This window comes from Polyodon spathula, chromosome 6 (genome assembly GCF_017654505.1).
Source record: "Polyodon spathula isolate WHYD16114869_AA chromosome 6, ASM1765450v1, whole genome shotgun sequence".
NCBI lineage: Eukaryota > Metazoa > Chordata > Actinopteri > Acipenseriformes > Polyodontidae > Polyodon > Polyodon spathula.
Genome location: NC_054539.1, coordinates 51589105 through 51615377, shown reverse-complemented (window position 1 = coordinate 51615377; position 26273 = coordinate 51589105). Strand labels below are relative to the sequence as shown.

At 37.1% G+C, this 26273-nt stretch overlaps 2 protein-coding genes across 2 annotated transcripts in view; both read right to left on the bottom strand.

The window, feature by feature from the left end:
* Positions 1 to 5667: 5667 nt before the first annotated feature.
* The window catches only part of man1a1 (mannosidase, alpha, class 1A, member 1), a 154200-nt gene continuing 133594 nt past the window's right edge, over positions 5668 to 26273 (bottom strand). Inside the window, exon 12 of the mRNA XM_041253100.1 lies at positions 5668 to 7059. Coding sequence (XP_041109034.1) covers positions 6939 to 7059 — 121 coding nt within the window. The 3' untranslated portion in view covers positions 5668 to 6938. The remainder of the gene's footprint in view (positions 7060 to 26273) is intronic.
* LOC121316616 (ER degradation-enhancing alpha-mannosidase-like protein 2) overlaps positions 23390 to 26273 on the bottom strand; it is a 5585-nt gene continuing 2701 nt past the window's right edge. Inside the window, exons 2-3 of the mRNA XM_041251658.1 lie at positions 25724 to 25849; positions 23390 to 23571 (exon numbers count right to left, since the gene is read on the bottom strand). Coding sequence (XP_041107592.1) covers positions 23390 to 23571; positions 25724 to 25849 — 308 coding nt within the window. The remainder of the gene's footprint in view (positions 23572 to 25723; positions 25850 to 26273) is intronic.

Sequence of the window (26273 nt, the reverse complement as noted above, 5' to 3'; positions counted from 1 at the left end):
GTTATGGACAACATAAATTCAGACACTATAGTTACAAGGAAATCTCTGATCAGGAAACGATAATTTAATAGCTTCGTCTGAGTGTACAGTATGTGAAGCTCACAGCTTTATATCCTGTCAAAGTATAACAGAGGGGCCTATTCTGGCACTGTGAGACACCAGTGCATTTAGACATTCTCCCTAACAGATGAGACCTTAGACCTTCTAGAAATTCTGGTGACCAAGCCATAAGGTGCAGTTAGGTGATGCTCAGGTCTAGAAACAACCATTTCACTTTAGTGGACTCCGCACCTGAATCAGAACAACTCCACATACTGTTTAAAAATCATTGAGTAACATATAACATTTACAGCATATATGCATTGAAGTTGTTCCATGAGACAGGGAGGACCCTATCGCTGGGTCAGCTGCTTAGTAAACAGGAAGACTTGCCCGGAGCCAAGATGATCGGGAGGATCTAATTGGCTGAGGGTACCTTACAAATCCCTATTGCTGTGCCATCAGTTACATTAAAACTGTAAGAGCCAGTTTGAAAATGTACAACAAGATAGTGAGGCTGTGAAAAGGGAAAGTGCAGTTTTTAAAAATGTAAATGTAGAAATTAAGCCATACATCAAAAAGAAGCTACAATGTATGTCATCAAGTAAAGCATGTACATATAAAAATACAGTAGCTCTATTTTATATTTTAAAATTCTATTTTATACTATATAAAATATATACTATTAATTATAAATAATTGGCTTATCAATACTGTTGATGTTTTTTACTTTCTGTAGTTTATAAGAATCCATCATGGCACAGAATTGCAACTGCCTTTAAAAGCAGACCATCCACATTGCAGTATATTAGACGGTCAAGCTTTACACAAATGGAATGGATGCTGCCTTTAAAACAAATAACAAATAACTAAATTTGCTACTATAATCTTGGATCTTTACAATACTTGACATGGCAATATATCAGTAAAATCAGCTAACATGACATTCCTCAGCTAGACAAACAAAGGCAAACCTAATCTGTTCAGATACGCCTGGGGAAAAAGTATTTGATGCATCAATGAAACCACGAAGAGGGTGCTAAAGAGATCACTTGGCATCACGTGGGAGAGTCAGATAACAGTCAGTCATGTGATCTACAGCATTGTACAGAGTCTGAACTGTTGACTTCAAAAACGAATCAAAACTAAAATAAACAAATAATTTGTATCCCAATGCAAGGACCCAATGATAAAGGTTACTCTTGCTAATAAATAATTAGTAAAAGATTTTTGTTTGTGTTATACAAGTCTTAAGTCTGGACTTAAACGAAGGTTGGCTTTCACTCTGTTATTTAAAAACACAGAGTGGAGTCCCAGTCAATGTCACATAACATGATTAAAGATCTGATAAAGTTCTGGGATCTCAAAGCCTGGCAGAGAATTTAAAAGGACGTCTTTGCAACTGATAACAGGGATCCAGTCAATTATAAGAGCTGGCATTGGAGTAGTGTATTGAGGAAGTGCAAGAAGAGAGATTTCTCACTGGTATTTTGAATAAACTAGACTATTCACCATGGCATCAGGAAAGCTGGAAACAAAGAAATTAGATGCATCTATGCGCAAAGGCAAGGATTAGTAGGATTCTCAGCGGTAGACAAATTAGAACTTGGGCAGGAGTTCTCTGTTAAGCAACATTAGGAGCCAACCTAGTGCCTTGTCTGAAATTGTTGGATAGGACATAATGTGAATTGACCTACTATACAAATGTAACTGTTTCTAATGTAGAGCCAAAGAGCAAGGGCAGTGAACACAAGTACGATTGAAGAGTGTCTTAAATACAAGCTTAAAAGAAAGTTAAGAGTTTTTTGTGGGGGATGTTAGTGGAATTGACTTGTTCTGGGTGATTTTTTTTTCATGTCAAAGTATTGAGAAAAAGTAATTTCTTCCTTGCAAAAGGAACAAACCTTAGAAAAACAAATATCAGCATTCTCAAATCACCAGAAGGTCTCCTGTTTATAGAGCGTGTCCATCATACAGTCTTGGTATTTCTGAATTACAACTTTAGAACCTTCTGGCTCCAGTTAAAAGCTTCCCCTTTGGGTAAGAAGTTATTTTTGTCAGCTTAGCATAAAGTTCGCTGTACTGCTTGGTTTAATTAACATGTCCATCCTCCACAGTACAGGGAATACATTACCCTAATAAATGATATCTGGTAAAATATCTAGTGGTTGAGAAGAAAGAATTTGAACTAGACAGCAGTAAATCATGCAACAACAAACCTCATTTTCATATCTTCACTCAAAGGATGCTTGTATTTTAAATCAAACTGTATTTGTAAACTTGAAAGGTGTATTCAAGTTATCAAGATAATCAGGTCTGTAATGCCTCTTTTCCAACTACAACCGAGCCATGCCAGGATCACACTGAGCTTGGGTTGTTTTTCCACTGCAGAGCCAAGCCATGCTACTGACGCAATACGCAACGAAAGACAGTTGTTACAAATTATTGTTATCAATTAACGCAGTTTCCCAAAAGATGTGCAAACAAATGTTAAAAAATAAAGACCAATGGTACATCTATATCTTGTATCGCTATATTTTGTAAATCTATTTAGGAATTTCTTTATAATCCACACCCTACTGATTATATCGACTTAATAAAGTTCAGGGGGGGGGGGGGGTTAGTTCTGTTGAAGGGGGGGGGGGGGGGGGGGGGGGGGGGGGGGGGGGGGGGGGGGGGGGGGGGGGGGGGGGGGGGGGGGGGGGGGGGGGGGGGGGGTCGATACGGGTTATCTATAACGGGCCAGAAGATATCCCCCATTTAAGGATAGTTGATGTTTTTTCTAGATTTGTTTTTTTTTTGTTTGGGTGCTTAAAAAAAGAACATGCACAAGCACAACTGTAGTTGTATGTATGGTTCAGCTGTGTTTTGTTTTACTATATTTTTGTAAAAAAGTTTAGAATTGTTTCATTTTCCACATTATTTTTTCTTTATATTAATATAATAAAGGTCAAGGATGAGAAATTTGGTAGACTTCTGTGTTTGAGTGTGTGAGTTAAGTGTACCGTACCTGCGGTTTATGTCCATTTGCTTCAAATTGTCAGAAATTCGGGCATAAACTTTCTGATTTCTAACGCACGATTCCAGATCTTCCTGAACACTTCTATCTGCCCACAGAGAAACCAGAGCCTACACTTCCTCAGCGTCCCAAGGCTGTACTTTTCTCTCACCACACTCGCTGCACGACATGTTGTTTGTTGTTTTTCTTTGTGGATTGTAATGACTGATGCAACGTAATGAAGAACATCCTTAACCCCGTACCTGGCTCGGCTCACAGCCAGATTCAGATGTCTTGTGAGGCCAGAGTTTCACAGTATGGTTCTCGCTCAGCTCGACACACAGCCAGTGGAGAACCACCCGTACCCGTACGGTACAGTACACAGCCCTCGCGGGTCGGACATGCCAGTGGAGAAGGGGTATAAGTGTCACTAAAGGTAACAGGAAAGCAACCATTTAAAGTTGCTATGACAATTAACTTCACAACAGAATTTATTAAAAGAATTTTATTCACAATAGAGAAATGTTACAAATATAGTTATTAAAAATTTTGCAGCTCATTTTAATTATATATTCTGTAACGTCATAGATTTATATAAAGGTGGAAAGGCATATATGCCAGAATGGAATATTTACATAGTAAAAACAAATACAATGAACTCAAATTAAACAAAAACACACACCTTTAATTGCATATAAATTAAGAGAACCTGTATGTGCAATGGGATGATTATTCAGCAATAGTGTACACTCACACATTACAGTTTCATCAATATAATCAATAACAATATAATCTCACAAAAAGGCACTGTAAATGTACTGTACGATTTCTGTTTGTCATAAAACCAGATACTTTTAGTTGGCATTTGAAAATAACCCCCCCAGATGAAGGGAAATGACACTTAACTGTACACTATACAGTACATACACAATTCCAGTATTACCACATAACATACCCCAGAGAAACAAAGTAGGCTCATTTTAGCAGATTACTACTGTGCATTCAGCTGCAACCTTTTTGTTTTTATTCCTTTATAGTTAGATAGGTAATAATCCAATTAATAAAATACCAAAAAAACAAAAACAAACAAACAAAAAAAAAAACCACAAATATGTCTGAAATGAGAATAAGAGAGTACATCAGGCTGGAATATGCAAATGAAAACAATTAATCCATCTATGTGATCATAAAGGCGATAATCTCTGTACAGATTTAGGAACAGCGCTATATGGAATGTATTTCCTTTCACACAATGATATAAAAGCAGATTTTGTAAAATTAAATGAACGTTGACATTTACACCATATTACACCTCATAAAACGTTACAAAATGGGTGTTCCCCTTTAAGACACCCGAACTGAAAAACTTCATACCAAAGACATTTGTCGTGAATTAGTGCTGCTCTGCCCCCGGAAGCATAAAGCCACTACTCACCCTGACAGTATGGTCATTTTCCTTCGAGAACTGCGAGCAAGGACTGCATGAGCTCAAAGTGCATGGTTAATATTCCTATTTCAGGGAACCAGGGTTATGATAATAACCTAACGTTCCACTTCAAGTTGGAAATATTAACCATTACAAAATGGGTCCGTATACCAGAGCTGTCGCAAGGACATGGAGCATAGATAATAAACGACAAGAAAAGCAGGGTGGCCGCTCAGAAGCTGTATCAGAGGGGAGAACCAAACTCTCCTGGGTCAGTATGGGACTATTAGAAGCACCCTGGCCCGGTCCTCTGTATTAACACTCTGTGAGAACAGGGGTGATAAACGCAGTTACTGCTTGTGGTACGTTAGCAGGGATGCCCACCTGTGTGTTTTATTAGGTATAATATGGTATAAAAAACAACTGAAGCATCTCATCAGATGTTTAAGAAAGTGAGGTCAACCAAAACAAGTTGTGTTTTTTCTATGAATTTGTCTATAGTTCCAATATCCCCTGGACTAACAAACAGAATGGGTCAGTAGCCTGAGAAGTAACTTCACCCCTTCACAAAGAGTCACAAAGGACCACTCTCAAAGATTTAAAGAACACATCTTTAAATAACTGAAAAAAGTTAAGTCTTTCCTATGCATGAAGACCAAACTTAAAAAGTAGTTTAAATGAGTTTGATAAATATTAAAACTACTAATCAAACTTCATTTATACCACTAAAAAGGTTTTTTTTTTTTTAAACCTTTGTAAATAGGGTCTTTGTTACTTCCTACAAGATATTTTAATTGCTATGTTTTGTTTTTTAAGTACATTTTATAGATTACAAAGAACAAACTGGAAAAAAAAAATCCTTACGGCTGTAACACCCACGGTTTTTATTTTATTTGCTTGCCTACTAATAGGAACTTCATGTACAGTAAACATTGCATTTCTGAATAGTTAATAATCCAGTGCAGGACAAGGAGTCCATTCAAATTACTTGTTTCCTCACATCTCTTTAATCTAATTCTATAATGAAAAGTTTCCTATTTTTTAAAAAAAATTTTTTACACCAACTAGAATCTCACAACAAAATACCATACTTTATAAAACCAAGAAGCTTGTGCTTTCCAGGATAAATTAAACAAATAAACAAACAACCCCCCCCCCCCCCAAAAAAAAAAAAAAAACATTATAATTGGAAGGCAAATCCCCATCATTTTCTTTCATTTACTCATTCATTCAATAAAATGCACTAATATTTGTATTGTTATTTTAATTAAATCTAAGGGGAAATAGAGAAAATGAAATGTCAAAATTATAAGGAGATTAATGATAAACACCCCAATTACTGTCCCATTTTCATTCTTAATCTGACATCTTCCTATGTAAAACTCCAGAAAAAATATTTGATACAATCTTGCAACTTAATTGCTGAACAAAAATAAGTAGATTTATGACAGAGAAAAAATGAAGAATTTTACCAGAAAATAATCCATGATTCTTAAAACTGTGATTTTTTTTTTTTTTTTTTTTTCAAATTGGTACACCGCATCTGCATTCTTTAGCGAAGGACACAATGGCATATTGTCACCTCATTACTATACTGTCTTTGGGAGGCAAGCACTGAGAGTTTGTAAAGGTATTTTTCCAATAAATATTATATTTCCTACTTTGCAGTCACATATGGGGTGACCAGCCTTATTTTGAGGTGATGTACTCATTTCAGAGTTCCAGTAGGTGGCAGTGTGGATTTATGAACGAAGCCACAGTAACCTAAATCACACCACTACACACGGAACTCAAATGCAGCAAGAATTTCTTTCCCCAACAAAAACAATGAACCCGGCAGCGTGAATATGTATGACTTATTATTCTGAATGAGACAGATAAGGCCCTATTTTAACGTGATTGGATACAATGGCTGTGCACTGTGGTTACCATTATTAAAACACAGACCTAGTGCTTCATATTAAAAATATAATCTTAGAAAAATGAAACATACCGTAATCAATAAAAACATTGTAAAGACCCAGTTTCAGTCCTCTGTTGTCTTAGATGTTAAGTGGACACCACAGAAGAAAAAGAGACAAAATAAAACAGGGGAAAAATGTCTTTGTGAATGATGAAGCTTTCTAGCTCATTATGGCTTTTTTAAAACACAACAAAAAATTACAGCTGAAAGCGGCCTCCATCTCCTCACAGAGGAGGAAAGAATCTTGCAGTCTAACTCTGCAGTCAAATACTTAGAAAATACAGGGTAAAATACAACATGCAGACAGCAATTAAATTATGTAAGGCTGGGGAGGGGGGTCCTATACACTTACCTCAGTTCTAATGAGTTTCAGGGACAAGATTAACTAAATGACTAATAATAATAATAATAATCTCAGATTCGATGTGTGTTACAAGACAGTAGAGTGAAGAGTGGAGAAGTCTGTCATCTGCCTTGTAGAGATGCCATAATTTCTTGAAGTTGCTGGTTTTCTACACTTCTGGTTTCAGAATATTTTTTTTCCTGATGACTGGTAGTGGATGCGCTTCTGTATTGAAAACCCAATGTTCAAAGGGAAGGTGATCATCTTCTGAAAACAGCAGGTACAGATACCTAGAGTGGACAGAAAACAATCATCATTGTAAAAGGATTGACCTCAAAGTTCAGAATCTTACAGGCTCTCAAATTGGACAACACACCCACTTTTTCCACAGTTTCTGCCTTCAGCACCCAGGATAGCCTTTGAAAGGACACACAGAAAAAAAATCACCATACTATACAGTCGGCACACTGTCACCATCACTAACTTACGGGAATCTTTTCGCTAAGGTTACATCAATAACTCGAGACTACATCAGTAACTGATTAATAAAGCACTGGCTGAGAATTCTCACACAAATCTAACATTTCTCATCCATCTTTTTATAAATGGTCTTCAATGTCAAATGTGTGTTACCCTATAACTATCAATGAGGCACGGGTTAGGATCTAATTCAGCACAGGGAATGTGAAATTAATTGGACTTGGTATAATAAATATTCCCTAGTAGGCATATCAAAAAATATTACATTTATTGTAAGTATCCGCATCAGGAAAAAGTAGGTGGCCTACATCAAAAGCATAAAGTGACCAAGCACAGTGTCAAAACCAGAGAAGAGGCTCCAAAGAACAAAAAAGGTGAATCAACTGTGACGATAAAGCTTTTATTATCCAAACACGACCAATGTCAACACTGATTTTAATGTCCATAAAAACTAAGGAATATGCAATACTAAGTGATCACAATTGGATGAGCAATACAGGCAGAAATGTACAGCAAGTCTGGCATATAATATATGAATAAGTGTGGGTTTTATATTGAGGAAAGCACAAATCCCTTTTGTCCTGCTCTTTTTTTTTTTTTTTTTTTTACAAATGTAATAAACACAATTATATAGCATCTCATCTACTGTTGCTGCCTTACATAATTTATATTCCTTACAGTTCCTTACATTGTATTATCATCAATTACAAAAGCTACTCGCGGTAGATTCACTGTGCCTTCTAGCAGGAGTCTCAATGTCGCAAGCATCAACCATCTGTGCTGCAGAGCCACCGGGCAGAGATTCCTCAAACTGGGACTGTGTCTGAATCATAATCACACTCTACAGTAATGGTGCCGCAAGCCTCTTTGTCTTCTTCAAGCCCTGCTGAATCCTAAAGGAGTCAACTTGACCCACCTTTCCTTTGGACAGACATTTCTTTATATCTCATGGCACACAGTCTGACAGTTCCAGTTGGATTTCCTTCTCCTTGGGCCCCATCCTTTCAAGCTACTGACATTTCAACAAAGTTCCTCGTTGACCTCTTTTACACCCAGCAAGAATATAACGATCACGTGAAACAATTTTGTAGTTTTACACGTGATTACCCATGTTTAGATGAAGCAGGTGAACACATTAAGTAGAATATTGTACTGTAGCAGGCACCTACAGACAGCAGTCAGGTGCAAATAAGCTGCATGTTGTAAGTAAGATTATTTCTACAAATAAAATAAAGCATGTTTACCAGTATACTGCTAACAGTAAGTTGAAATTAATTGTGCTAATAAAAATATATGAATTCAATACATTTCTTAAACCTGTACAGTAGTAAACTGTTTAAAATATACATGTTCGAACTTCATTTACTCAGAGGCTAGCCTGATGACCTAGCCATAATACTCTCCAGGCAACAGCAACAACCAATAATAAACGTTATGCTAGTTTACATAACTTGTGTTGTATAAAATGTTTAAAATTGTACAAATGCATTACATTTTACTTTACTGTATTTATATTTCTATAACACAAGCAGAATGTGTCACTACAACCTGTAAATCAAATCGGTACAAACCAGAATTACATATTTCAGTGATGTTTGTTCAAATAACTGGAGTTTAAGTATAGTTAAAGTCCTTTAAATAAATTGCACCAACTAGAAAGTTGCTTCAAATATATTCGATCTAGCTTAAAGGGGTTACATTTTAAGCTGTAATTTGTACCTTTATGGTCCAGAAGTCGCTTTGCTGCAACGTGGTAGTAAATTATAACCGTTTCATAAAAAAGAAATGGGTAAAATACAGCTTTGAATGTTTCTTTTAAAAACAGTACTACAACTACCTATTAAAGCCACAATCATATGTTTATAAACTCCTATTTTGTAATCTGAGAAGCTACAGATTTATTTTCAAATTTTCAAAGCATCAAGGAAAGCAGATTTTTTTTTTTTTTTTTGAACACTTGTGTATATGACATCTAATCCTTATATTTCAGTCATCTAACTGCCCTACAAAACTCTAAATAGATTACCTCAAAGGGCCACTGAGTGCTCAGTTGCAGTTTGACAAGACCTGGCTAGTGTGTTTGATCTCGAAGGAGCTCGTTAACTGGGATTGAGTTAGAGTATTTGAGTTTGTTTGCCTCCTCATAGTAGGATGTCCAAGTTTCACAGGCAGAAAAGGTCTGCCTTTCACACAGAAGCACTTAACTGCAAGTCATCATTCCTGAGGGTGCGGTGGGGGGTGGGGGATGAAACCCATGCCTACACTATGCTTTGTATAATAGCTTGTAAAATGATATACCTTGCAATTTTAAAAAGACAATACTGTAGTTGAATGCATGCAGTTTATTTGAAATAACTGTACCAGTATTACTGAACATAAGTCGCTCTCATTTTAAAAGTATAAAACACACACTGTCTAGATATTTGACATACCCCTCAATATTATGGTAATTGCTGAATTACAACATTATAAAATGCTGGTATCAGATTTGAAAATGGATAACCATTCTTGAGCAGTCCCTGTAAATCGTGGTTCATCTGGTCTACGTACTTGAGCGTTTCTGCCAAGAAGAAGCTTTGCTGCACATCATCATGGCTTGGGTGACTGGCGTAAACATCTCTGATTCCAGAATATCCTGCATTTACTTTGCAGTATTGCTCCAGTGCCTGCATTGATAGGAAAAGGATATGAAACATTGAAAAATAATTCTTTTGACAGCCATTTTATCCAGTAAAATGTGTTCTAAGGAGTTTTTGTCTCCCACACAAACTTCTATCATTCTGCCTTGGGAAAATATTTCAAATTAAAAGATTGTTAAAAGCAAGAACCAAAGAATCTGGCTTTATTACAAATAAATAAAAATATCACAAAGCAAATATTAAGTACATGTTATTAATTTTGCTAAAATTACAAAGTATGTTCAGGCTTAAATAAAATGGCTGATTCAGTGTTAAAAATGGTAAATAAATAAATAAATAAAATCACAATGAAACACTGCTTTCTTTTTAGTTCATGCAATTGAGAAAACACCCTATACCAGATTCTGCTATACAGATGCTCATGACTGTGATCGCCCCACCCCTACTTTATGCTGAAACTTACAAAAGTACAAGGCTAATCTGAATAACATGCAAGATGAAAAAAAACATGAAAACAAAGAATGTAAAAAAAAAAAAAAAACCCAAAACAATCAATCCTTTTTGAAAAATTCTTGTATGTTCACCCAAGTCATCATCAACACATTTTGGTTCAGTTCCAACTGGGCTTCTGTGGCTTTTAGCGCAGTGGTTCTCAAACTTGGGGGGGTGGGACAGACTGTATCCTGGGGGGTGTTAGACAGTTCAGGGTTTTTTTAAATTTAATTTAAAAAAAAATTACAGTAATTATTACAGCGCACATCTTAACCTTGGCTATATCGGGCAACGGGCGGAAACTTGGGCTTTATTGGTTACTTTGATTGGATCGCCAATAATACTTCCACCAATGACAGGGTTGCATACAGTAATGGCAGCGATCCCACTCTCTGTCAGACTGGTATACAGAACAGGTTAAAGAAGCGCTGGACAAGAGAAATAATGTGTCAGATATCAAAGTGGATACGAGAATGGCAGTGATGAAGCCAATTTGCTTGAAAACATTCAAAGTAGACCGGTCATTTCCATCAACGGATTTAAAAAAAATCTAGAATTGATGCGATCAGAAACACAGAGGCACTGTAAACTGCAGCTGTTACTGTAGTAGCACTGTTAAGCATTTTTGTGGGGTTTAATTAAGTAACAGCCAAAATGGTTTGTGTCAAACTTGTTGAAAGTCTGAAACAAAATGGCTGATTGTTATTGTCGATACGCTGTAGATACATGACTATTAATGCAGGCATCATGCAGGTATCGCAAAATCCAGAAACAAAACAAAACTTTAATGTTTTGCACCGTATAAAAATGTAGCTGGTTTTGCCAGTGCTTGCTAGTCTATTAATCAAATCAGTCTGAAATGATTTAGAAGCAAATAAAAGCATTTTCGTTTCTGCTTTATTGTTAAAGGTTTCACACGCAGTACTGTGATCGTTCCACTGTGTTATGTTGTGAACCACAGTCTTAAAACTGATAGAAAATGCTTATCATAAAAGTTTACTGGTTCTTAAAATTAAGGGCCGTATAAGAGTGATAAATACTGCAACTGACTGAAGGCCTTCTTTGTTGTTCTCCAAGTTGCTGCAGTTACATTATAGATGTGATGAGTTACTGTAAATGAGATACTGTTTTAGCAGACATATTTAAGTAAACACTTATTTAAATGTTTTTGGAACTGAATTTAATACCAGCCAAAATTTCCCATTATACGGTATATATTAACTTAAAACAAATCATTATGGAGCTCCCGATTGGCGCATCCTGTAAAAGCACTCCCCTATAGTCTGGACGTCGCCGGTTCGAGTCCAGGCTATTCCTTTGCCGACTGAGGACAGGAGCTCCCAGGGGGCGATGCACAATTGGCCGAGTGCCACCCAGGGAGAAGGAAGGTTAAGTCTGCCATGGTTTCCTCGGCTCACCGTGCACCAGCGACCCCTGTGGTCTGGCCGAGCGCCTGCGTTGTCCTCCGACACTGTAGATCTGGGTGGGTGTCTGCAGTGTGTAAAAGAGCAGGAGGCTAACGGCACATGCTTCGGAGGACAGGTGTGTTTGTTTTGTTACGATGGATCAGTGGCTGGTTGGTGCCAAAAAACCCCAAAAAAACAGCAGTGACATACAGAGGAGCCACAGGCATGCTGGATTTTTTTTTTTAACAGTATATGTATGTTCGTTTGTGTGTTTTGGGAGGGGAGGGGGTATCAAGTACCACAGACAAGAAGAAGGGGGCACGGCCCAAAAAGTCTGAGAACCACTGGCTTAGTGAATAGTTAGAAAAGTATTGTAGGAGCATACTGTTTATGTACAAAGTAAGGAAATAGGTGAATTAATCAGACTGTTAGAAAAAAACTAAAATTGAATAGTTCACCTGCACTGCTTCCCAGCCCCACTGCCTGTACTTGGGGTCATGAGTAAACCTCCACATGTACATGTATGTCTCAATGACCTCCGGTCTCAAGATGAAGTACTTCTCGTTCTGCCTCGTGGCAATGGCTTCAACACCACCGTCGAACCTGAAGGCTTCTGGTCCCAGTTTCAGTGCTAAGAGAAAAAAAAAAAATGGGGAAAGGAAATAAACATTTCAGTACACCTATTCCAGCCCAATTACTTTTTATGTATCCAGTCTTCCAATAAAGGTATGCAGTATGTGTAGAGAAACGCTACTTGTGGAGCACATGTGGCATAATATATATGTTTGTTTTCTTAAAAGACTCCCCCACTAGATTAATATTTTTTTTTTTTTTTTTTTTTTTTTTTATTCTAAGTGAATGTTGCCCTTTACATAATTGAAATGCTTAGTATTTAAAACAAATCAGGTAAGGACTTCAAGTAACAGGTAATTGTTACAAAATCACAGACGTTTGGTCAGAGATTTCTGCGGTATTCTGGCGTTTGCTTAAATTGCTCTGGCAAACTCCTTTCCTGGTAAGTGATGGAAAAGGACAAAATAATTCCTCAAACACATTGCAGTACTAAACCCTATGCAAGACACTCCAAGCAGCTTTGAGTTTGACTGGCCTCATACCAAAGCCCAATACTATTACCTGTCATGCCAGGATCATCTCATCTTGCAGAGGCACCATTCTGACCGTCTAAACCAGCACAAACTCAACAAGGAATTTTATCAAAATATGACAAACTGGAACAGGGAGGCTAATGATTTAGCATTTTTCAATAGTGTTGAAACAGCAAAAGGGAAAAGCCTTGCACAGCTGCTAACAAGTATTGAAAAGACACTGCTCTGCTCTTAACAACTGAACGACTGTTACAGAGGTTTTCAAAAGACGCCCCTTTACTTACTGGTGCGGGAATACGACTCGTGACACGTGCGTGCGATTTCAGCAGCCAGTTCCATTTGGTGTCCAGTCTTCTCATCTGGTGCCCCGTCTGCCCCAAGTGCAAACATGCCTCCAGCAAAGCACGTCAGATGACCCATTTTGTGCTCAAGCAAGCCTCCCTTCCACTCTGCAATATAGGTGAAGCCCCCGCTGGATTTTCTGATTAAGTGCGACTCGATGGCCTGCAGTGACAAATTTTACACTCATTAGCTTTTACAGAAGCAGGTCCCCATATGCAAGATGAAAATCTCACCCAGCCTCTCATTGCAAAGGGTGTTTTTGCATTCCGGTTAGGTGTAGTTGCAACACGAATGCAAGGTTTAAGTAGTTACTTTTATGGCAGGCATAAAAGCTGTCATCATGCAGCATGAATTGAAAGCACCTCAATCAAAAAAAAATTAAAAAGTGGTGAAATGTAAAAAGATTAAACACAGTTTGTGCTTCGATCACAATTAAAACCTTAGACCCACACTTTGACAGTTCAGTAGGTCCTGGCACAGAACACACGTACTCGCAGCCCTTGCTCACTGGGAAGTTTGATTTCCCACTGGAAAACCCTTTGTGTTTGTTGGCAGACCCATCTTTCTTCTTATAACCTTAGTTTTGCACAATGAGTGTTTGCAACCTATTTTCTCTTGGAACAGATCATGTTTTGGTTGCCCCTATTAGGTCAGTACCTATTGTGGCTGATCCCTTTACTGAACCGGATAAATTGTTTCCAGAATTTTTTTTTTTTAAATAAATGATCTCCTACCATTGTTTTTCATGTTCTCTTATATTTTATTGCATAACCTAAAAACTACATCCAAGAGGGCCGAGTGGAGTTCACTGGCAATAGGTCCAAAGACATACTGTAGTGGTTGTTCCCAGGTAATCAATCAATCTTTATTTTTATATAGCGCCTTTCATAGTGGACCACCATCACAAAGCACTTTGCAAGTTACAGTAAAGACAAAAAGCACAATACGTGGAATACAGCAAAAAAAAAAGACTAAAAATCCTAACAAATTAACTTGCATTCATCAATTTTACATTAACAGGAAAAAATAGTTGTTGGACAGCCAGTGCTTTGTAAAACAGGAATTGGTTTTCCAATACATTAATAACCATTTGGAATAATGTACAATATTGCCATGTTCTAGTATTGATATTAGTCGTCTCTCTCTGATTTTAGTAGTTTTAGTTTAACTGTAAGCCACAGAGATGAATAATTATGGAGCAAAGACAATGCAAGATACACCCCACTGGAAGGCAAGTACCCACAATGGCAAACTACATTGACAGACTCAAAAAGATGAGGGAGGGATGGGTGTCTCAGGTGAAAAATTAATCCAGCGCCTATGGCCAAAGAAAAAATGAGAAGGTCAGACTAAGCAGAACAGAGAAAAGGGGAAATCAATCACAATTTACATGGGGCAATCCTAGGTTAAGAAAACAGACAATAACGTCTACCATTTAAATTGTGTTTGCAACAGAGCGTCAGCTGGAATCATGAGTCTTCATAACAGCATAAAGAATGGCAGGTCAATTGGGATGACGAAGGTGGAGAAACCACTTTAAATGGACAGCAAAGATGGGACAGTAAATAATGTCTAGCGAGTTGTTCAATTATATCCGAGATGATGGCAAAACGAGGTGTGGAGATTGTGACGGAGAGTGAAAACATGTTTTGTTTGCTCTGGCAACTGTGGGAATTTAACTCCTTTTCTCCCACCAACGACTTAGGCGGGGTCAGCCTGTAGTCATGAAGCAGGGTACTTTAGTGCTGTAAAAAGAAACTATAATACAGCAGATTTCCCCTAGATTTCTGTATGTATGTGACCTCTCAGTATTCTCACTTAGTCCCAACAGATTTTTTTAGTAAATAATGCTATTCTTGAAATTGATTTTCCCCATCACAGTAGAAATCCAAGATAATATAAATCACTTCATTAGGTCTTCCTCATGTTATTACTAATTGTATCTCCTTTACGAGTGGCAAATCTGATGATTCAGTTAAGCAATCTCCTTAGAGAGTTCATTTCCTTGAGGAACAGCTAGATTTTAGGGAAGGGACTTCCTGCAGTGAGATAGTATTATCTGAAGTGGAGTCAGATTTGTTCAAGGAGAATCACGCAGTAGTATATATATATATATATATATATATATATATATATATATATATATATATATATACATACATACACACACACACACACACACACACACACACACACACACACACACTATATACACACACACACACACAAATGGTTTGAATAAACAAAATACTGCATTTCATTTCAATAAGCAGGGTGACTTGGGGATAAGAGCGATTATTGGATAGTATTCTAACCACCCAGTAATCAAGTGACTACCCAGTGACATTTATTAAGTACAAGAGCAGTTATTATGTGGTAATAAACCATCATATGGTTTACATTTGGCTATTTGTTGTTGCTCTAAGGGCAGATCATTTCATGAATATTACAAATCATACATTTTAGAATGCATGTTATTTATTGTGTTAAGAGCTAATCCATGAAAAATGAAGCAGCCAGTCTGTGACTGAATTCTTCTCTATCGTTGTGAATAATTTGAAAAACGATTTGGTGTCAATTGAATCTACGGTAAGTGCTGGCTCAGTTTTTAATACTGGACACACGCACACAAATACACACACATATTTTATATATATAATATATATATATATATCAAAAATTAGGGATTGTCAGTTAACTGCAGCTAATTTCTATGATTAACGCATTCACTTTTTTGCAGATTTTTTTTTTTTAACACGTGTTAATCGCATTGCTGTGTCTTGAGCCTTTCGGCACACTGTAGTTCAATCCAGGCCGTGGCAACATTGGGTTGAGTGTCTGAGTGCAGTTATTGTTTCAATAGAAAGTTAGTCACTGAACTATGTAATGGCGCAAAGCACTAAACATGACTGGGAGTTTTATTTATTTTTTAAAAACGTTCCGACGGCTCACTGGACAGAAAGACACTTACTTGTCTACTGTCAAACTGAGTTCCAGTATCACACACGAGTCCATCTAGTCTAGCAGCTCTTCTGCTACAGCCAAACAACGAATCATGTGCAAGTCACGTTTGATTGACATTCTGGTGCAGACCTTTTGAAAGTTCCAGGCGTTTCCATATTCCAGCTTTATTTTAAATGTGAAGTTTTTAAGCAAACTTGTAGACTAATTAGTAGTAGTGCAGCAGTCAACATGGCAAAACAAATGAGTTTTTTTTAAGACAACGGACAGATATCTGCAAATTATTAATTTACATCTACTTCAGCAGTTAAATGGCAACATGTGAAAATAAATGTCGGAAGAGAAAATGACCAAATCGACTGAATTATTAGTTTGTTACTTCATCTTTGGGAAAGTCAGCCAGTGAGCACTCTAATGAAGATTTGAGAGCAATGTGGAAATATAGTTTGGCAAATCGACTGTGGTGAAAAAATATCCAACACTAATTTAAGTTTTAGATTATTGCCACTTTGTATATCTTTCTAAATATGCACACACTTTTAAGAGTTTTGATCAGGATTAATACCGCTGTTGCAAACCTCAATGCTGACAAGTTGCTGAAGAACATGCTGTCTCTCCTATGGTTTGAAAGACCTGTGCAATTCTCTGGAGTATGACTATAACTGCAATATTCAACAGCAAGCCCGACGCCTTATCCTGGAAGGTGGAGCGGAGACGAGAGATACTAACTAGGCAATGGTAAGTAATTTATAGAGGAAAGGTTATATTCAAGGTTTTAATCGATTTAAATAATTTCTGCAATGTAAGCTATTTCCTGTGACGTCAGACCTGTGGTCATTGCCCATCCACCCTAAGTTGGGGCCAACCCACATTTACAAGCATAGTAATGCCACTAGAGTAGGCTGTAGGCTGCACTGCTGCTTTATTTTTTAATGTAGTACATAAAGCCTGCCAATTGTCTTGTTAGTTTACAGTTTTTGTATTCTTTTTTTTAATGTTCTCTTCACAATTAAGAGTTCATTATCTAGAAGTGCTTACTATGGCTACATAGTTTAATTTTATTTATTTATTTTTTTTATTTCAGTCCACAATCACATTTCTAAATAGGTATCATTTTTATTATGTCTTCTGGTGCTGATCTCTGTGTGCTGCTGATCAAGCTTGAACCTCACGTTTTATTGTGTTGGTTGTATTTGTAATTTCTAAATTATTGCCCCTAGTAAATTTTGGCCATGGTCTCAATGGGTAAATTTCCAATGGGTAATTTCCCTGTTAAATAAGACAAAATTTTAAATGATTTTACTTAGAGTCAAGGATAATAATAATTGCAGCAGAATAAAAAACAAATTTAACAATTATACAGATGTAGTAATTGTAATTAATTTATATATGCAATTACAACCGAGATTATTATTATTTTTTTTAAAATAGCGAGATTAAGCATGATTAATTTTTTTTTATTCGCTTGACAGCCCGATCTATATCATATATCTATCTATCTATCTATCTATCTATCTATCTATCTATCTATATTATATATATATATATATATATATATATATAGATATATATATATAATATATATCTATTCTTTTTTTTTTATTTTTTTCTTTTTTGAATTTCATTTAAACAAAACAGTTAAAAACAACTGAACTAATAATTTATTTATACATTTTCTAAGTATACTTGGCAATATGGCTGTACCTGGCAGTTAAATGTATTTATCCATATTTTTTTCCTAGCAGACTAATTAAAAACATTGAACTTCCATGGTGAATCTACATTCTATTATCCCGATGTGCCACTTTTCCAAACAATATATTTAATTCTGTAATGAACCTTGTGCTGATGAATTTAAGTAAGCACTTCTATACAATTCCACAGGAGTGTGGTTCAGGCTCACCAGGTTGGGACAAGAGCTAAACCATGTCCCTTTAATGCTGTGCCTCTTAGAGAATATCAGCAAAGTTGGCCGTAACTGCTATATGTGACTGTACAAATGTGTCAAAACCTGTTCACTAGAACTCATTTCAAATACTGTATAATTTCTTTGGAGCCTACAATACCCAAGTGACTAAAGCAAACCTGAAATTAAATTGCCGACAACGTAGAGGCTTTATATCCCACGGCCACCTTATTAGAAATCTGCATTTTAAGAATGAGAAGAAGATGTACATTTCTAATTTACCTGAATGGAGTCGTAATACATTTTCTTGACTTCTTCATCTGTCTTGTCTGACATCAGCCATGCCTTGAGCAAATACTCATAAAAACTATCCCCCAGACCTCCAACTGATACGTGATCTGAAAGACAAGAAACGTTCAGCAGCAATGCAACCAAATGCTGATCATTTACACTATTCATTCTGCCTGTATCACCTACCAGGGAAACATATTCCTATGTGACAGAATGATCTATTGCACAGTAAGGGCCAATGCAATCTCTGCCTACAGGCTTCAGGTATTAGGAACTGCATCCAAAAACACTCATTAAAAACAAACCATCATTTTTAATATTGCAAATAGCCACACAATGCTCTTGTGACACAGTATTGTACTTGTGAGGTGGAGCACTGCTGCCAAATACAGTGTGTTTGACTATTTAATTTAATAGGGAATCCAGCCATAACTTTAAAAAACAACAAGATTTATTTTTTTCACAGTTATTATATTACTTTGATCACAATGCTTCTCTGTTATTCAAAACACACAAAACAAATGGATTCCCACAGACAAGGCGGTCTAAGAATGAAAAGCCATTTCAATCCCTAGGCACTTCACAGACAGTGCATCTGTAGATCAGCAACGTATTGATATATGTATAAAAAAAAACAGGCACAATTTATGACTGTTGTAATCTGTATTTCCTTTGGTAACAGTACATGCTGCATGTTTCTGATACCAGGATTTATTAGAGTACTCTATGGTCCAGTTGCCTCTGACAGGGTTTATCTAACCATTGAATTGCTACAGGGATCTTGGTGAAGATAGTTAAGATGAAAACTACTCTAAAGATGTGAAATTTGAAACCACTGTAGTCACCAGAGCTGTGTCATCTGAAAAGAAGCAACAATATCCTGCCAAGGAGACAGGTAGTTTACAGGTCTTTCCTTTGGGGTTCACACCAGCATTCACTCCATTGCAGTATTTTGTTATGTTTACCCATTAGCAAGACCTTGAATGAAAACAAGGCTAATATGATGGGAAGGTTAAAAGGATAGTGCATGTTATAAATAAAACCCAACGGAAAACGTTCTAAAGTGAATTTTTCCCAATGGTAATCTTCCAAATTTCAGAAGTTATTAAATTTTCCTCGGAAAAAAAAAAAAACTTACTTGTAGAAAGGAGCCACAAGAAAAGTAAGTGTGTGTGTGTGTGTGTGTGTGTGTGTGTGTGTGTGTGTGTGTGTGTGTGTGTGTTGAATGTCACATCTATAGCTATGGCCAAAAGTTTGTCAGCTTTTCCTTAGGTACAGTCAAACCTGTATTAATAGACCACTCAAGGGACAGTCTAATAGTGGCCTCTTAACACAGGTGGTCTCTTGAAAGAGGGCACATAACTTATGAATTTTCTATTTGTCTTTGACATGCTTTCCAGTAATTATGTATGCCTTACATAATCTGTAAAAGCCAGAAGATGTAATATGAACAAAAGGAAGTATGTAATTTAATAACATTAATTTAGATAACGCATTTATATAACAAATAATTTTGTGAAAGTAATGAATGCTTGCCTGGTCTCAAGTCACACAGAATATTTGATTTGACCTGAGACAGGCAAACATCCATTACTTTCACAAAATAATAGTGATGAGCAACACAGTTAATTTCCGATTATTAAATTAAACGCAACTCATTGTATAATCTTATCCTGTCGATTGGAGGCGTTCTCTTTCGGAGGACAAACTGAAAGAGCTGGTATTCTTTTATTTCAATCTTAGAATTTAGAATGACTATGTTTAAAAAAAAAAAAAAAAAGTTATGCTAGTATTTTGATGTCCAGTAAGAGAGAAGAAACCAGTACACCTGCACAATACATATTTGTTGTTACTTTGAACATATTTGTACAGTGCATCATTTTGCAAAATTTTGATTTTTTTTCTGTGCATAATTCCTTGTGGTGTAAGCGATTCAAAAGAGCTGAAGAGAATCTTTCAAGCAGTTGAGAGCAAGATAATGCATTGTCAGACTGTGTGTGCTTTTCTTCTTTATTTAAAAATGTTTTCTGTGAAGTGGTATTGTTTATACATTGGTTATGCTGCTTTAGTTGTGACTTCAATATAATGCCTATTGTATATTTTGTAGGTTTGAAAATGCTGTTGAAAACAATTAAAATATGTTTTATTATAGTACCTTTTTAGTATAATACATTTTTGTGACTTTCTGCCCCTAAGAATGATGTTATTAGAATAATCGATCATCGCAAATCTGAATTATTTTTAAATATTTAATTGATAAATGAATCGCTCATCACTAGCAAACTGCAATGACTGTGTCTGCCTTTCAGGTATGTGTTGATTCATTGCATCCCGAAACCAACGGCAGCAGAAGCAGAAGATCTTTTTCGATTATCACGCACATTGTTTTAATACTCTTATAAGTATGGCTTGAATTTTTCAGTGTTTATTTTCCTTTTAACGGTTTGCCTTTAAGTCTTAAGCCGCTACGTCCTAATTATGAGAACATTCTGTTAAATTAGCGGGAAAGAACAACACAACACGAAACTGACACATTGGAAGCTACCTAGTTCCCAGGCAAGTGCAAGAACGAAATGCAAGTTAAAGTAGCATCTGGGGAAAGTTATTAATGTCATTGCTTGCTCTTGTGTTCGAATAATGAAGGTGAAACAGAATCAGCAAGTCAATCAGGACATCAAGGTAAAAAGAAGCGACTTTGTTTAGTAATCAGCAGTTTAATTAAGATATTGAATCGGCTCAAAACACGGCCATGTGACCAAAAACAAAAACCTAAAACTTCAAGCACTAGTTCTTTCTGTTTCAAAATGCTGTATCTGCGTGTTCCTAGAGCCAAATTTTCCAGCAGTTTTTCTGGCACTTACTGTCTTTACAAGTTTAACTTTAATTCTGTCATCTAGGGAGGACATTTTGTTTCTTCACGTTTTCTCTCTTCCTTTACAAGAGTGCGTGACTGTTGCTTTATTAATTACTTATAAAAGACCACTAAAATGGTTACCGTATTCCTTTGAACTTAGGATGTACCATTTAAAACCATAATTATTTATCTTATAACAATAGCCCTGTGTAAGGGTGCTTAATACAGGTTTGAGTCCATTGTTGGGTAAGAGACTTGTGGTCACTAGTCGCACTTTTTTACTCCCTGTAGGTGGTCGCTTAATACAGGTAAATAAAAGCACAAATAAACCCCACCCTTATAATATTTTCGGGACCAGTCCCCGAATTATGTCCCAACTCAGATCTCTGACTCTTAACCCACAGCAGGTGACCTGTTGCTATGCACAGGAATGTGAGTCGCTAAATACAGTTAAATAAAAGCACAATTATAATTGGGGGGGAATTTAAACTGGTCATTTAAACCAGGTGTTCGCTAAATAAAGGTGGTCGCATGAGCACGTTTGACTATATGGAAAACTACTAAGCGGTATGAAATTCAATGTGTTAACTTAACAGTATTCAGTATTTCATTCGACTATGACGTAAAATTAGTTCATTCTATTGGGTGCTGCAAAATGTTTGGCCACAGCTGTACACCCAATGCATCCATACACCACATCACAATCCATGCTGCACTGTTCTGTCTATATTAGAAATAACTGCATAAAATGGACAGAATCAGGACTACAGCATCTTGGGGAACATAAAAAGATGTTTGCAAAGATTAAACACAATTTTATTTTCAGACTAAACACAGAATATCATTCCATAGCATTCTCTTTTTAGCAATCTTGGGGCCAGAAAAAAGGGTTTGCAAGATTAAACTACCTTTGTAATTTTTCAGCATATAAAAACAAAAGGTTCATTCCACATCAGTCGTCTTTTTATTTAGAAAAAATCGATTAAAAAATTAATAAAAAAAAAAAAAAAAAGAATATAGTGCTGTAGTCAAAAGCAATCTGTTCTGAGGGGATATGCATGTGAAGGTGCACACCATTAGTCCTTAGAGGGGATGGAGGCAAAAGCAAAAAAGTAAATGTGCCGTTAATTGGCACGTGAAGATGTAACTTCAGAACAAACACAGCAACATAGTCATTGTATTTCGCATCATAAAGATTTTATAAAAAATATTTTTCACCATCAAAGTACAAATACATTTGGCACCAGCAACACAATTACAGTATGCTGTCTTTAAGAAAGAATTTCACATAGTAAAGTTGAGGGTGCACTTGACAATGGAGTGTGCCGTGCTTGAAATGACACGAGAACAAACCCACACAGCTGAACATTTTGCTGACCGTGTAGGGTTTATAATAATAATAATAATAATAAAAAAAACCATAACACAACCTTTGAAACCTTTCTCATTTCTCAAATCTACCTACGGCTTAACAGACCATGTAATAATCCATTATTACAGCGCAAACCCTACTGACGCATGCTGCAGCAAATCATTGTCAGTTTACTGTCAGAATAACCAGACTAAATGAATTTGCATGAAACCTGGCAGACTTCCAGCCTTGTACTTCAGTTATAGCAATGCTATCATACTAAGAGCTACTCCTAAATACGGCTGATGAGAGGGAGGGAGGGAGCGAGATGCATTAACATTACCATGATAGCCCTGTTTATATGCTAATGATAGCATATAAAAACGCATATGTTGTTCAGAATCTGTCCATTAACATTTAACATTTTTTAAATAATACTAGGCCTTTAGTTTCCTCCCCCTCCCCCCAAAGGCAACTGAAATATTAACCTTCGATGCCTGATAACTCTCCACCATTAAAATCCCACAACCAAATCCAATTAATGTCCTGTATTGAGTGGTAAATTTTGTTTTAAAAAATGAATCCACAGAGAATAATTTTCCCATGTGGAACTCTGGGGGGGGTGGTTAATTTAAAAGAAGAGAAAAAAAAGAATGCATTTACTTACGCTGGCCCCATTGTCCACTGTTAGGATTTAGGTAGTTCGGGTACAAGCCTTGTGGTTTTTCCAAACGGTTCAAAACTTTTCGAATGTTCATTACCTGTTGTAGCAATATCGTGTTATGAATAAATTTACTTATGTGCTTTCCTGGCCACCTTCTCGAAGACCGGGTCCCCGGTAAGCCTGCTCAGTGTGGCGAACTCCAGGATGAAGGTGCCGACCCCGGCTGTGCAGGTCACTGGCGTCTCCGCAGGGTTCACTCCGCGCAGCAGGTTCACCGTGCCGTACGGCATGCCTGTCGGAGTGTGGAACGCTGCAGCGGGGCACAGAACAACAAGCACTCAATTAGCAGGTCCCATTTACATTATTGCAATATTTTACAATGCTACTATAAAATCATAAACAAAAACCTCAATATTGTATGCAGCCACATACAAGGTTATATCATACATACTGTTCAACCCGTAAACCTAAAAATATCGCTTAGTGATATTTTTAGTCAGGGAAGATAAATCAAAACCCCCCCAGTCCCTTCTACTACATTAAAAGAAAATGCTTCATTTCAATCATTTTTTACAATAATACTGCCAATGCATTACAAGAATGCTTCATTTCAATCATTTCAAATGCATTACAAGAAACTGAACTGTTATTAACTGGTATGGGACTGACCAGTAGTGATCTGCCAACCTCAAAACGAGCATGCAGTGCAGCACACAGACAGACAGACACACACACACACATTAGCACATTTCTCTTGCTGTCTGATGCTTGTTGAATACTCGCGCGAGATTAGAAACCTGTCAACCGCCGTGTTTGAACACTTACATTTGAAAATTGTATAAAACGCACCCTAATAATGGTACAAGGACCTACAACAATAACAAAAAACAACATGTACTGCAACTGCAGATTGTTACAATAAAGCCTTCCACCAAATACTCAAAGCCTACCTGGTAATAGATTTGTGAGCATAATCATTTACAATAGCACATTGGCAGGATTTACTGTGTCAGGCAAACTCCAATCGAGTTTATATTGTTCAAATACGATTTTCTGCCCCAGGGCTATCAAAACACTATTACCCATCTATGCAGATTTAAATCTTAAACTCAATATTCCAATTCTCTGAAAAGCTTGGCCCCTCTTTCTACACCTATGCTCATTTCTGTAGTGTCCAAGAGGGAATGCAAGGGCACAGGGACCTTACTTTAAAGCATGGGAATGGAGATTACAGGGGACTGGAAAGGGCACGGCAGTTAATTACTGGGCAGCATTTTTTTAAATTCCAGTGCACAGCCAATTTTCTTTTAAATTTATTTGTTGATGTTACAAGTAAAACAATCTGTACAAAAGAAGGTTAAAACTTATACGATGGTAAATAGGCCTGTTAAGCTCAGCTCACCGCTACCAACCCTGCGCTGACTCAGGAGCGGCGCTGCTACTTGGTTCAGTATCAGGAGACTCCACATACGGCAGTGCCGATGCGAAGAAATGTGTGACACCTAAGTATACAACACTGTGGTCCTCGATCAGTCGCCAGCCTCTGTTCCTACAGCTCGCCCGTCGAATGTCCGACTATTGGGCAGCTCGTGGGCAAACCTTATGCACCCTCAGCCTCACATACACGCGTACACTCGGCTTCGCAGATTAGACGGGGACAATGGTGGCCGAAACGTATTTGGTACAACCAGACATCTTTTAATGTCTACATGGTGACCACGTTGTGCTTGTACAAAACGTCCCATAGGAGAACGGGTATCAGTGAAATAGCTCCTGAATGTTGTTTCAGTATTCAAGTCATAATCATCTCCAAATTACATCAGAGACAATGTAGTCACCTAAATCAGGAATTTGGTGTATCTCTTCTCACTGTGTTAAATAGTCGAAGAGTCCTACCATTACCCAGGCTTTCAAACATCTAGTTGGACTCAAGTTTATCGTCGAGGCAAGTTAGGTCAATAGAACTTCGTCAGAGGTTTTATAACCCTCATAAAATCAACTGTAATTTACTAAGAAAACCTGTTTTATTTCTAGTTCGTACTATCTAAGTAGGAATGTAACCAGAATCTGGCTTAATCTTTAACCAATTCTGTGAGTTGTATTCTAAGACCAAAAATTAATTTATATTTAAATAAAATGTTCCAACAGCATCACTAAATGTTGTTTGTACACTGACATCTGAAATTTATTAAGATGATATTTCCCCATTCCTATACCATGCCATATTATCTATAGGCCTACTGTTTACAAAGAATATTCATCTGAATTTTGAAATAATATATGAAGGTCGCATGATAATGTACTGGAATGCTGCTTCGATCCCCTGGATATATGCGCGCGCGCTGGTTTTGCTTTATTTTTTCAAAGAAGTAGAATTTAACGCATATTTCTCCCACTAGTTATTTTTTATATATAAACAAGCTGAAACAGAAATGGTATTCTGAATATATCCTCCTGCTCACCTGGCAGAAGTCTGCGTGCAGCTTCTTCAGCCATCCTGAGAAGGGGCCCCGAGCAGGGCCACCCCGCCTCCAGCTCCATCCCCGCGGCCTTCGACAGCAAGTGAGCGGAGAGGAGGCCTCCCACCACTAGGGGCAGAAGCAAGCAGTTTGGTGTGTAGTTTGGACACATTTAACATTGTGATAAATCCACACAGAAAAATATGAGCATATCTTCACCAGGGCTTGATCTGATTAAGATATATCTCAAGATATTAATATAAGAGTCAATGAGTTCTGAAAACAGGCATGTTACGGGTCTGTCTAGTTCGATAAACATGGGGAGAAAGTTATTGGTTAAACCACAGTGCCTATACAGTATGTTTTAGACCAGGGATGTGGAATCACTGTCCTGGAGAGCCATTCCACTACAGGTGTAACAGACACAATTATATAATTAAATATTTCAGGGTCTGGATTGAGGTTTAATTGGTTCAATTAAACAATTTAGAATAGGGTTGGTACAAAGACCAGGTGTGGAAGGGTCAAGTTTGGCCACCCCTGTTTTGTAAGA